Source organism: Lucilia cuprina, chromosome 2 (genome assembly GCF_022045245.1).
Source record: "Lucilia cuprina isolate Lc7/37 chromosome 2, ASM2204524v1, whole genome shotgun sequence".
In the NCBI taxonomy this organism is placed as follows: domain Eukaryota; kingdom Metazoa; phylum Arthropoda; class Insecta; order Diptera; family Calliphoridae; genus Lucilia; species Lucilia cuprina.
In genome coordinates this window covers 39,142,872-39,157,758 of record NC_060950.1, presented here as the reverse complement: position 1 = coordinate 39,157,758, position 14,887 = coordinate 39,142,872, and the positions used below count along the sequence as shown (strand labels likewise).

General features: G+C 26.7%; 1 protein-coding gene across 7 annotated transcripts in view; it reads left to right on the top strand.

The window, feature by feature from the left end:
* Window positions 1–14,887, top strand: part of LOC111680680 (RNA pseudouridylate synthase domain-containing protein 2-like) — a 105,929-nt gene that overhangs the window by 65,722 nt on the left and 25,320 nt on the right. For 4 of the 7 annotated variants that reach the window (XM_046946049.1, XM_046946040.1, XM_046946055.1 and 1 more), the window contains one exon: window positions 9,584–10,702. The exons of 1 other annotated variant lie outside the window; for it this stretch is intronic. In XM_046946049.1, coding sequence (XP_046802005.1) covers window positions 9,854–10,702 — 849 coding nt within the window. In that variant the 5' untranslated portion in view covers window positions 9,584–9,853. Of the gene's footprint in view, window positions 1–9,583; window positions 10,703–14,887 lie in introns of those variants that run through there. 2 more of the 7 variants (XM_046946058.1, XM_046946063.1) reach the window with 1 other exon arrangement.

The window sequence follows — 14,887 nt, the reverse complement described above, 5'->3', positions numbered from 1 at the left end:
TAATAATAATTTGAATCAAATAAAAAAAAATAAAGCTGTAAGTTTAGTGGTTTCTTTTTTATAAACATATATGTATGTTAAGAATTTTTCGATCTCACTCCTTATCATTAAATTTTCCTTCCATGTCCAAGTATGTTTAGTTCTGTTCATACCAGAATTATCACAGTGCCCGTCTGTGATTTGTACTTCGGTCTACCGGATTTGTACTTCGGTCTACCGGATATATATCTAGGTGCTAAACGGAAGTGACGTTTTATATCTCGGAAGTTATGCAACGGTGCAGCAATGGTCAGAGTATATAGCTCAAGTACTTGAGCAAATTGCTCATTCATGTACAAAAATTGCAACCTGCGTGTAAGATACACAAAGGGGCAGTGGTGAGTTGTTATTTTTACTACCCAGTGGTGGTAAAAGTACCACCGTAAGATAAGGCTACGCGCCAGGTACTCACGTAAAGCATTTCGACTTAAATATACACAGACAGACGACATGGCTAAATCGACTCCGCTATCTATAAGGATCCAAAATATATATACTTAATAGAGTCGGAAAATTATATTATAGAAATTACAAACGGAATGACAAACATAAAAATGGGGTCAGAAGCACGTGGCAGGTTTAGAGTTTATAACATGTAAAAATTTATTTTATTCCCAAATAAACAACAAAATATATGTTAATTTTATTTTTAAAAATAAAACCCTAAAAATTAAGGTATTATTGTACCTCCTAGAAAGTCATTTGTACACCAGTCTCGTTTAAACCAATAGATTTGAATGCAGTGGGAACAATATAGTGTTAAATGTGTATAGTATTAAACTGTTGCAAGTTTATACATATTATTTATATAAATTAAGTAATACCTACTCGTATATAAGTTGGAATTTATGTCTATTTACTTGTTGCTAAAGAACATTTTTGAAATTTGTCGTCAATAAATAAAATTTATTTCTTTTCTGTAGCTTCAATGTACAATGTGAACATATACATGCAAACATATCGTATATACATACAAACATACAAAAAAACGTATTTATATTCTTACAAATGTATGTATGTATATGTACATATGAATTTCATGCCTTGAATTCGTTTCATTATTTTCGTTTTTCTTCTAACGTAACAAAAACATTTTGTTGTTTTTTTACCTATTTATAAATCTGAGCAACTGAACCACCACCCAGCAGCATCCATGCTAGACTACCAGCCAAACTGTCGGGCAACCAGCAAACGTACAACATCAACTACAATCATTATAAATAATATTAACTCACGAATTAACCCATTACGGAGGCATGAGTACAAAACGAGTATATATTGCTTCTGTCATTGCGTGTTATAAACATTAAAATATTGGCCGTATATATATCATGTTACGGGGTCTAAGATCAATAAGATCAATTCTGTCCATTGAAGGTACGAAAATAACCAGAAAATTAACTTTGTCAAAATTTATTTGCGGAAACCGCACTTCCGACATATTTCTGTGTTATTGGCACCATAACAAATTTTGTAATAATAATATCCAATTCATAAGAATTTGCTAATTGAATTAAAAATTAATTTTTGTAAATTAATTACTTTCACAATTTTTAACTTAAAACATTTATCCGATTTGTCCTTCAAGGATTAATAACTTTTACTCAAAACAAACCAGGAGTGGTTCAACTTACAAAAAATTTTAAAAAACGAAAATAATCCATAATATTAAGAAAATTTTTTACACCCTACGACAATGAAAACAATGATCTAACATATGGTATATAATAGCATTATGTGCACACATACATCCAAATATAAATATTTTTTAGGCCTAATACTACACATTTGTTACAGATTAACTTATTTCACAAATCTTCAGTGCGTTAAAAATTAGTCAAGATATTTAAAGTAATATTCCCATCAGCATATGTATATATATATAATTTTAGTTTTTTTTAAAGTAGGTCAACTTTGACCACATTTTAAGTTTATTTTATGGGATTAAATGTAGAAATTTTATAAATTGTAACAACCTGAATTTAAATTATATTTGTTTAATTCCTTTATTGAAAATATAGTGCGAAATAAGAACTGGAGATTTTAAATAAAATGAGATAAAAAAACCACTTTTTTCTTTTCACATATTTCCGTCCAGATAAAAGTTTGGTCAATTTCCAAAAAAAAAAAAAAAAAAAAAACAATTTTCGCTTTTATTAAAACAACATTACTCACACCTCATCTCGTACTTTAAATTAATCAAAAAAATTGCTGATGTTTTTTAGCTTTTTGGAAATTTTTAGTCGACTTTGCTACGATGGGTTACGTTTAACAAAATGTTATAATTAAGAATTATTGTTCGCATTCAGCTATAAGTGCGAAAAAATCTCCCAATACATTCACCTGCTTTTTATTATTTTTTTGTTGTGTTTTAATTTATTTGGTCTTGTCTTTTTTACAAAATAAAAAATGTTCCTCCTTGTTTAATATTGAACTTAACCTTAATACAATAATTATGCATTTTTATATGGTCATAACCTAAATCTGTTTAGAGTAATTAAACTCGACTAAAAACAACTTGTTTATATGTATACATACATACATACTTATGTATATATATATATTTCTCATAAAAAGTATATACAATACATTCCATTGAGTTGGTTTTTTTAATAGTAATTTAAAAGCTAAAACCTTAACATAAGTGTTTACTTTATAATTTCCACAGATTTTTAATTAAATCACATATATAAAATGCAATTACAAATTATGAGCAAACTTTATTTACAACTCTGATATCCATAAAGCTGTCAAAGTTGTATTGAAGGTTTATTAAGTAAGGTTTTATTTTGTTACACAATTTCTTGTATGAACCTTTAATAACATTATTAATCGTTTATGAACGCCGTGTAGTACAACCCAGGAATAACTTTACTTACCCGGTAAGTAGGCAAGTAATGTGGAACTACTTACTTTCGGGGTGAATAACTAATTATTTTTGTTCAAAAAATAACTGGTTACAAATGTGCTTATACGACTTTCCCCCGTGTAAACCTGGCTCTACAGTTTTTATACCCTTCACCTTCGTGAGAAGGGTATATATAAGTTTGTCATTCTGTTTGCAATTTCTATAATATAATTTTCCGACCCTATAAAGTATATATATTCTGGATCCTTATAGATAGCGGAGTCGATTAAGTCATGTCCGTTTGTTGAAATCAGTTTTTAGAGGACCCCAGATATCGGCGAGATCCGAATTTTCAATAAATCAGCAAAATCGGTCGGTAAATAACGGAGATATGAGCATATTTTTTCATGCTTTGTTAAATAAGCAACAACAACACATGTTCAATTCACAATCGATGTTGTAGCATTATATGCGTTGTATGTCTGCAGCTGCTACAATAGTCATAACAATGTTGCTGGTATTTTCTATGCAAAAGTTCTATACAACTCTTACGACAATTTTTCATATGTTTTTCGAATATCGTAAGAAAATTCAGTGTTGTCAATTGTGGTAAAACAGAAATTACAAACAAACAGCTGTTTACCAACACAAAAATAAATTTTATTAAAAACTGTTTATTTGTTAGTTTAAAATGTGGAATAATGAAAATAATATAATTTTAAATAAAAAGAAATTGATTTGGTTTATTTTGCTCATTTAATTAGTTTAATATTATTTGTTTACTTTTGACATTGTTTGTTTTGATTGTTTTTTTATTGTGAACATAAACTTTTGGCTTGCTACAAAATCTGTTCACAATCACTCTTACTACACTTTATTAGATACAATATACAACTTTATTGTGAATTGAACAACTGTATATTAGAAAAAGATGTACACTTGTATGTAGATTATTTGGTTTTTCTGCTGTGTATTTCGTTTTGTATGTTTGGATGCTGTTGGCGTCATTGAGTTGTGTATTTTGTTTTGTTTTTGTGAATTCTGTTCGTATATTTGGATGTAGGTTTGTTTTATTGCGTTGTTTATTTTGTTTTTCTGTTTCTGTTCTGTTTCGTTATGTATGTTTCGATGTCTGTTGGTTTAGATGCCTTGTGTATTTTATTTCGTTTAGCGTTGTTGTTGTTCATTTTGTTTTGCTTTTGGTGTAATAATAATGTAGTCGGGAAAAAATTTATAAAACTAATACATATGTTTAAAATACACTATGGTGAAGGGTATATAAGATTCGGCACAGCCGAATATAGCACTCTAACTTGTTTTTATATTTATTAGTCTTTCCGCTTACTCAGTGCTCCTGTAGCAAGTTATTTTATAGTACTATATTTTTTATATAAAAGTATAAATAAACGTTTTTTTTTTTTTAAATACTGTTATCAACTATGATTCGAACTGCAGATGTTGGATAGATGCTTTAGATAATTGGACTGCTTTTTTAGATAATTAGCTACAAATCCCATTAAAAAAATAGTGGCATTGACAACGACCACTCATTAACAGGTAATGTATTAAATAACTACATTATCTAGATTACTCATTACCAAAATTTGATGATTTTTTGGGAATAAAGTGAAAAACAGGAAAAATATGAAATTTATGTTTTGTTAACATATTTGTTCAATTCACAATCGGTGTTGTAGCGTTGTATGTCAGCAGCTGCTACAATAGTCATAACAATGTTGTTGGTATTTTCTATGCAAAACCTCTATTTACGACAATTTTTCATATGTTTTTCGAATATCGTAAGAAAGTTCAGTGTTGTTAATTGTATATTTCAGTATATAAATAAAAAATCAATCGATTTTGGCTTAAAAAATGATAAAGTGGTAATACAGAAATTACAAACAAACAGCTTTTTACCAAAACAAAAATAAAATTTTATTTAAAACGGTTTATTTAATAGTTTATAATGTAGAATAATGAAAATAATAGAATTTTAAATAAAAAGAAATTAATTTAGTTTATTTTGCTCGTTTAATTAGTTTAATATTATTTGATTATTTTAACTGTTGACATTGTTTGTTTTGATAGTTTTTTTTCATAGTGAACATAAACTTCTGACTTGCTACAAAAATCTGTTCACAATCACTGTTACTACACTTTAGTAGATACAATATACAACATGATTTTGAATTGATCAATTGTTTTTGTACAACACATTGTAATTTTTTGATTGTTTAAATAATAACATTTCACAGTTTTATTCTCACAAGTCCGTAGTCAAACAAAGCCTTTTTGATGGAGAGATGAAATACATTGAGCAAAAACTGGATAATGACATCTACTTACTCAAGAACTTACTTTTTAATGACTGCTACATACCTCCTGCATTACTAAAAGTCTAGTAATGGCTTACAAATATGTACGTATGTACTTATCTTTTACACTCGAAAGGAATTCAAATGTTGTTAAAAAAAAACAAGAAATATATTTCGTCCAAAGTAGGCGCAGTGAATTTTCTACGGTCAACCGTGTTCCTTATTAATCTATAGATCAATGGGTACTTTTGGGTTCTTAAAGTTAACTTTCGAAAAATGTGTTATGATCATCGCATAATTAACATTTATAAAAATGTCAGTGTCATGGTTATATATGTATTTTAATATTTGTTTAGCATTTAAATGCTCCCAATATTAATGTATGCTTTGGATTCCTTAAGCCTTTTTTTATAAATGGACTATTTGTAATAAATGAACCATGGATTAGCAATTGCAAAAATCATGTAATATAAAACAAATATTTACAAAAAATAATCGTTTCGTCAAATATTTTATATGGGTGAAAGTAGCTTTACAAATATTGATTCAAAATATTATAAATTTATGATTTAGTGAAAAAGTCGAATGTAAGCAAATAAATAATATCAATGAATCTATATATTCATTTGTTTTTTATGAATATTTTGAAAATTTATTTTCAAAAAAAAAAACATTTATCCGTCCAAGTAAATACACACCTGTTTTTGTCTTTAAAGCTAATAAAACATGTTTTTGTTGTAAACAAAACGCTGCTTAATTTAATATTAATACACTCGTTGTATTGTGTCTTCTGCTTTGCTCATTCAAATTATTTTCATAATCAAAAAGAGCAGACAGACTTCCATGCGTGTAAGATCTAGTTATTTGTAACGTGTTGATGCTCATACTAAAGTCAAATTCATTTAAGAGCAACTCTACACAGTTTTTTAAAAAAAGTAATAAAACGTCATAAAAAAATCAAAGTAGTTTTATTTTGAAAACGATTTGTTCTTTAATTATTTATGAAGATTCTTTAAAAGTAATCCTTTTAATTTTTAAGAAATGTAATTGATATCGTTTTAGATTTTTAATGAAACAGTTTGAGATAGCTCATACCTAATACTGTGTTCAGTAAAAACTCATTATTCCATGAGTTTCCACTATAAAAGTTTTTGTTTTTTATGTTCAATTCCCTCGAAGAGAAAATTGCTATTGTAAAGTTGTCGTAGTCAAATCATTCACAATAGTTGCTTTTGTACCAGGTTAATAATAACACCAGTTACCTCGGAATTGTGTATTCCGACCTTTTGAAAAAGTTTTTATGTTTTAAAAACTGGAGACAAGGTAACTGTAACTGACTTCATTACCAACTAGCGAAATATTGCTTAGTAGTTTAAGTATAAAAATAAAATGCATTCATTAGTGATCTTGAGAATTAGTCTTAAATTAACATTTGTAAAGATTAACGAAAGTACAAGATATCATTTACCCAATTTATAGTTAGTTAGTTACTCACACATTCATAACTGCAATGTACTTATTATGAGGTACATGTGTCTTTCCGTCCCTGACAATTTATTTGTTTGTGCTTGTATTCAAAATGTAATAAACTGAAAGACAAATATATTTTTATGCCTTCAAATTTTATTGTGATATAAATAATAAGAATTTTTAGTTTTAATGCGATTTTGTTACAATTTGTCTAGCAAAATTATATATAAAATTAAAGAAGAAATAGATGCACATAAATACTATTTATAAATAAAGTTTGCAACCCAGCGAAAAACTGTGCTGCTAGTAATTCGATAAACATTATTAGAATTGTTGCTAGGTTTTTATAGATTGAGATTAATGGGTATTATTTCAAATCATATCAATAATCGTCGTTGGAATAAGGTTATGTATTCGTAATATAATCTTTATTAAAAATTCCAATTGTTTTACGAAAATTAAAAAAATAGTACTAAAATTTTAAATACAATGAAATACAATGAAATGTTTTTATTAAAATATTTTGAATATAGCTAGTTGGTGTTATAATGAGTTTGTAATAAAATTAGCGCATTAAATCATGTCATTGCAGGAAGCCGTCTTCATAAATGTTCTGATACAAAATCTTTTTTAAATCTCGATTTTACATCCTTATAGAATATTAAATATTTTTTGATTCGATAATTATATTAAATTAATACCATGGTAGCATTTTCGAATATAAAAATGCTTGTTGAATAAATAGTACATAAAACAGATCAGTAAAACGAGATGTACCTATTGTTTATTATTATATAAATTATTATATGTATTATTATGAAAATCAAACAACATAATTAGAACCAAATATATATTTTTTGAAAATTTTCGTTTTAATATGTACTACATAGTCATAAAAGTCAAATACACACTAAATTAAATGACTTGCCAAACTATTCTGTTAGTATTTGAAAACGTCTTTGTTTTGGGATTTGTTTTTGTTTTAATAATTTATTTATTATTATTTGTTGTTTTTTTATTGTAAATACGGAGAAATTTAAAAATGTTTAAATTTTCTTGATTTAAGTTTTATATATGTATGTATGTATGTATGTCTGTACTAAATATTTTTTTTTTAAATTTTTTTTCATAACATTTTAGAATGTGTATTTTGTATATTTTAGGTCGACATTTGTGTCTCGGTATCTTTGAGGATAGAAATATAAAAGCGTAAAAAATAAAATAATGTACAACAATACTTTTAAAATTTTGTATTATTTAATTTTGTGTTTCATCATATATGTATTTCTGTATGTATGTATGTATGTATGTATGTATGTATGTTTAAATTAAAAAAAAAAAATATATATATATATACATATACATCTATTCACGTAAATGCACATTAGGATGGCCTTGGAATATATGGGAAAATTCTTCTTTAAAATTCTGTCAAAAATTGAGAGGATTTCTGTATAAAAAAATTCTCATCAATTTATGAATCAAATCAGTTAATATTTTTGTGGGAAATTCAGCATTGTTAATAATTCAAAAATGTAAGATTTATGGTTTTAGTTAAAAGAAAATGTTTTATTTTTCTATTCGTTTTGAGTTTAAAGTATAAATATTCTCTATTCATCAACTTGGTATGTTCTTGGTTTCATAAATTATTATTTTTTATGCAATTGAAATTCATAAATTTGGATTAAAATCCAAATTAACGTTTGGACACAATTGGCGAACTTGCAATTTCTCATATGAAGTAAATACAAAAAATACTTATTTCTAGGAAAAAATTACAGATAGAATCAAAATATTTAAGATTTTAATTAAAAATTAGTTTTACGTACGCAATTCTTTAATTTCGAAAAATATAAACAAAAAGCCCACCCTAATATATCTAGTTTGAAAATCAATTGAAACTCTTTAGATTAAATTGTTCATATTATTATTTTGCAATTAGGTTCGAATATGTATAAATATATTAAATGTGTACCATGTGGAAGAATTTTTCTGAAAAAATAATATTGTTTTAATGGTTTTTTAAGATTTATGTCAAAATAATTGTAAACATTTCACATTTTTTTATCTACAAGTAAAAATTAGACTTATACATGTGAATAAGTTTCGTTCAAGTTTTTAAATGAAAGAAATATGAGAAAAAAATAACGTTTTTTTATATAATTAACTATAAAAAAAAAACTAAAAAATAATTTTTTGGAAATATAGTTATATTTTTTAATTTTTCTTACATATTTAGTTTTAAGTTGAATTAAAAAATTTACTCTAATATCTACAATGAACTTTCAATGTTTTACTAAAAAATTTTCTGTTTGCTTCTCTAGCAAAATATTGCTTTCGAACATTTTAAATTAATTTATATAAACACACACTACATTTGTTTATTTTAATTAAATTAGTTTATAATAAAATAGAAAATTAGTTGTTAGTAAATGAGAAATTAATTTTTGAGATAAACACATGATCTAACTAACGGATCTCTAATGGGGGTCCGTTTAATAAAAAATTGCTTTTATAAAAATGTTCATAATATCTCATTTATATTTGACCTGTGTTTAAGATATTTATTTATTTATTTAATATTATTTAATTTAATTTCTTAAATATGTAAATCGTTTTATTTTTTAATATATTTTCCAAAATAATAACATATTGAAAAACTATATGAAAAAAATTTTTTTGTTGGTGACTAGGAAATTTATGACTGCCTTAGGTGGTCTAATGTATTCAAGAGTATTGTATTTAGTACGTCAGTCAAAACGCAAGCAAATACACAATCACACTTAACACTATTTCTAAATTATGTATGAATGTTTGTCTCGAACATATACTATATAGAGAGATTGAAATATTTTTGCATGGATGTGTAAATCGAACATGCAAACAAGACTTATTGTTAATCAATCTTTAGATTCACAGATTCAAAATAGTTAAAACTATTTGCACACACAAGACTACATATACACATGTAGTGTTTATAAATTAAATATAATTATTATAATAATGTGCCTACAACAAACATCCATATAATGGAATGTTGATAAAATTGGACAAAAATAAAATTTAATTAAGAAAAAGAACCAAAAATATTAGTACAAAAATAAAAAAGGAACAAAATAGAAAAAGAAAACAAAGGGAAACAACAAAAAAGTGATAACAAAGACCAAATAAATTAAATAACATGCAGTATCAGCCTGGTTCATGGTACCTACCATGGGGAATACCAATACAAAAAATGCTAACAATGCCGTATCCTCAACCAGGATCTCCAAATGCAGCAACAATTAGTCCCTATGCAGCGACAAACAATCCAACCCTAACATGCCAAGTCTTGCCGAACCAACATCCCAGCAATGTTAACAACAATACTGCTGCTACAATTCAAGTGCAAACAGCAGCGGCAGCAGCAGCAGCAGGGGGACATACCTATCAACATCCAAGCTTTCATCCGAATGCTGTGGGGACATTTGCTTGCAATAATACACCAACTACTCTACACCACAATACATCGGCAATAGCTCCGGCAGCACAACAGCATACAGCATCTACCATGCCAACACCAAACCTGCTTAATGGCCACGGACATGGTCTTCAACATCTGCAAAGCTCCCAATTGCAGAATAACCATACGCAACATCCAAATACATTACTACCATCATCTGCAGCAGCTGCTGCTGCGGCCGCTATGTTTTCACCACTTGCCCTGCGTACATATTTAGCCTCATCTGCTGCAGCTGCTGCCGCAGCACTTAATAATCCATTGACTGGAGTAGCCAACCAAACAACGCTATCGAGTTGTTCACAAGTGATACCTCAACAAACAACAACAAATCAGGTCAATACGACGACCCCTCAATTAACATGTGTTCCATCTTCTCCATCTCCCCAACATCTCAACAGTCACAGCCATCATCATCATCATCAACAAACCCTACCGGCAGCAATAAACTTGAATGTTGACGTCGTTGCAATGCGTCATCATGTTAATAATATAAATGCGGCCAACAATCTTTCAATTTCTTTGAAAAAGGTAAGTTAGTTGCTTTGGCGCAATACATATGTATATGTATGTATGTATATATATATAGATACATACATACTTGTAATTTTTGTCAGACGTTCAATATAAACAATTTCACTAACATAGGCTTTGATTTATAGACAGTTAAGAAATATGTAAATTGTTTTTATTTTTACTTCAAATACTTGGTTTATTGTCACACAACTATAAATAACATGAATTTGTTTATTCTGTTTCATATGACAGTTATTCATTTTTTTAATTTTAAAATGTTTTAATTTGTGTATCTCTGCTGAAAAATAATCTACCCTTAAATAATAAAATTATTGATATCGTACTCTAGAGTAGTAATAAATATAAATAAATTTACTATGATTTGTCTCTATCTTTAACAATGGTCGGACATCTTTATTGGATTTTTTTGTCTATACATCGCATTTTCTGTCATCTTGTAGGAATTGATTTTTAAATGGATTTTGAACTATTTAATTAATAAAAAAAAAAAATAAAAGTATTTTTTATTATTTTTTTTCCAATGCCCGGGTTGAGATTATTTAAAATTAATATTGCCTAAAACTTCTACGTGCTAAAACCACATCTCGATTCAAAGGGAACTTAATCTATCAAAAGGAATAGCAAACATAATATTTTTTATCCATAAAAGACCGATTAGAGACACAAAAACTGTCCAGTTGAATAAATCTAAAATATGAACTAAACATTCGAAACCGATTTCCATTCAAAATATGAACTATATATTCAAAAAAATCCGGTTAATCGCTTTTTAATTTGTCTATATTATAATAGTGATGGTTACATGCTGTATCCAAAAATATACAATCACTTCCTAAGTAGCACAGCCGTTTCCCAAATATATACATAAGTTGTATCTATATACATATGTATAAGAAATAATATTGTTTAACAATTACGAGTTACTTAGAAGTAACGTGACCTCGTATTTCTCAAATTTTTATGTCTTGCAATTATTGATAGATTGAATTGTCTTGTAATAAACTTGTGCGTTACAACACTAATTACTTCAACAAATAAAATAAATAAAAAAATGAAGAATTGAAGAATTCAATCAAATTGTAATTTAAAATTTGTTTTATAATCCAGCTCAAACATTCAAACATTTAGTAAGAATACAACCAAACAATGAATATGATGATATGCATGACTTGTTGTTTATCTATTTTTTTTTTATTTAATATTATTTAATTTTTTCTATTTAATTGTGTACCTTTATTGTTGTTTTAATCTTACCTTGACTGAAAAATAAAATATATGTATGTATAAGTGTGTGTGTGTGTATGTATATAAAATACCTTAATAAGTAATTGTCTGATGAATATACTTGAGTATGTATTTGTTTAAATGTATGGGTTTTGTACTTTTATTTTATAGATATAAATCTTTGTTAGCGCATATTCACTAATTAATGTATAAATTAGTAATTTCTGTACAATATGTACTTAGTTAGTATCCCAACACTTGCACACAATTGAGTAAAGACAGACAGATAACAACTTATTGTTAGAAGAAAAAATATTTAATAATAAACTGAAGGTAAAAGAAATCTTGTTGTTAAGCTCTATTCGTTTATTGCTTATTTCACAATTGCATAATTAGGCTTCTTTAATATTTATAAATATTTATAATGGGATTTCTAAAGTTAGAATGGAACATAAGTAACTTTCAATACAAATATTTATATGCAGTAATCACATCAGAGATTTTTAATGTTCCAGCAAAAACCTTAGCACAAGCAATTAATACTTTTGCATATCTGGAATGAATTTGGTAATAAATATTATGAATCGAACATGACTTTTTCCCAAGGCATTTTCATTTAGAATATTAAAAGTTCAAAATATGTACGAATTTGAATATGACGAAAATTTTAAAATCAAAATCTTGGAAAACAAAACATCAGCAAACATTGTATCTTCATAACATCCGGCAATTTCGCCAATATTTCATAGATTTTAATATGAAAATCATAAAGATCTTAATCCAAAGAAAATGTCTTACATTTTTAACAAAAAGAAAAATATAATTTAAATTTTAAATATTTTAAGTCAAGGCTTCTACATTTCGTTTGAAAGAATTTATATGAAAAAATTCATACAATTTAGAAACTTATTCTTAAATATTATTAACTTTTGTCAATGAAAGCAGTTCATAACATTTATGCTGAAAGATTTTTCCTTAAGTTATAAAATGCATTTACTAGAGGAAAATTTATTTTTTAATTTTCCTCTAGTAAATTATTTAAACAATATATTTATTGCTTAACTTGCAATGGTAGTTTGAGTCAAAATTTACTTGAGAATTCAATTTTGAATTACTCACACAGTTTGTCAAACAAAATTAATTGGTTAACCGAATAACGATTAATTTTTTGAAGGCCCTGGTGTGTATGGTACAGATATTTGATTTTCTATTTTATAACCAGAATTTCCTTAAAACTAAGTTAACAAATAAAAAATTTAAATTTTAGAGGAAACAGGTATTTATCAGATCCGTCACAAATTAATTTATAACTAAAACTCTTGAACTTATGGTTAATATTCAAGGATGTAATTGTTGATGAACTTGATATGTGAATTTTTTTTCTAATACAACATTAAAAACAAAAAACTGAAAATAAAAATTTAAATCGTCATATTTATAAATAAATTAGCAACAAAATGCAATGCTTTTAAAAAACTTGTTAAACTTTTATTTCTTTGTTTTAAGAAATCAACGATTTAAAATATAAACAAACATATGTATGTATTTTTGTGCACATGGGTCAAGGTTATGTGATTTTTTATTGTTCAGACCATTGTTTTCGTTAAAACTCTATTGTTTTTTAAGATTCTGACAAAATATTAATTTTAAAAAAAGTTTCACGCGAGCGATCCATCAAAGTAAAAAATATGTAAAGTATGTATATTAGGATGGCACAAAATGGAAATTGCTAATGAAAACAAAACAGAAGAAATTAATATTTTTATCATTTGGTATTAAAAATCAGCACTAAGTACAAGTTATTAAAAAAATTACCATTTGAATTAAGTGAAATGTTATTTTTATAATCCAATTTTTAGTTCTAATAACGGTAGCCGTAATTCCAATAATGCACAAGACTCAATACATACTTATTTGAAATTTCAACAATTAAACTTGATTTTGTACAAATTAAACTTTATTTGGGTTATTACAGTGGAATATTTCTAGTAAATCGCAAAATTTAACCAAATAATTTACAATTACACGGAAATTAAAACAGATTGAACAATAAACTATTATTGCAATATTACGCCCCTAATCCCGGTGGTTTTCCAATTGCCAAACATTAAAGAAAAACCATAACGTCAATAAAAAAACATGACCAATCTGCTAATCTTAAAACTAATACGTAATGGTCTCATATTTCAATGCAGTACTTTTGTTCTGGTCAAGACTGTTGTATTGTATTGTAAACTCGTAGTCGTATACTTATAAGGTGTAATGTAATTTATTTTATTTTTTATTCTTCTTCCATTCTTTATTGATGAAAGTACTTCAATTCAAAGTACTTTTATTACATTAGAAATAGAATTGTTGTTGTTCGCTCGTAAAGTAGATGAGACCTTTTTCTAGAGCTACAAACGTGATACTATACATTTCCCAACTGTTTTATATGTATTCGATGTAACCCCATTAGATATTAATTTATGTAAATGTTCGGTGTCAATGCAGTAATGCACTTAGATAAAAGGGAGTATGCCTTTAGACTTTGATTAATTTTAGAGAGTAATTATAAACCAAAGATTAGATTAGATTCTCCAAATTAATACATTTATTAATACTAATATCATATAAAATAAGAACTGATGACCCTAGCAGATAGTGCTCGTATTCTTTAAGTTTATTATTACGTTTCCTAATAAACCTATGTATAGCAAAGTGGTCTGTCTAGAATACAAGTTAAAATTACTATTTACATACATATCTAGAGTCATCTAAAACTGCTGGGTTGTCTTTAAATAGTATAATATAAATATGAGATGCTGACATTGTTGATGTTCATGCTGACGCAGCAGGCATATTACAAATAATTCTATAAAAACGTGTGCATTTAGAATGGATGGTAGACTTAAAAGCTTACGAAATGAATTGCATATTTTATCACAAAATTCCGAACCAATGATATTTCCTAAA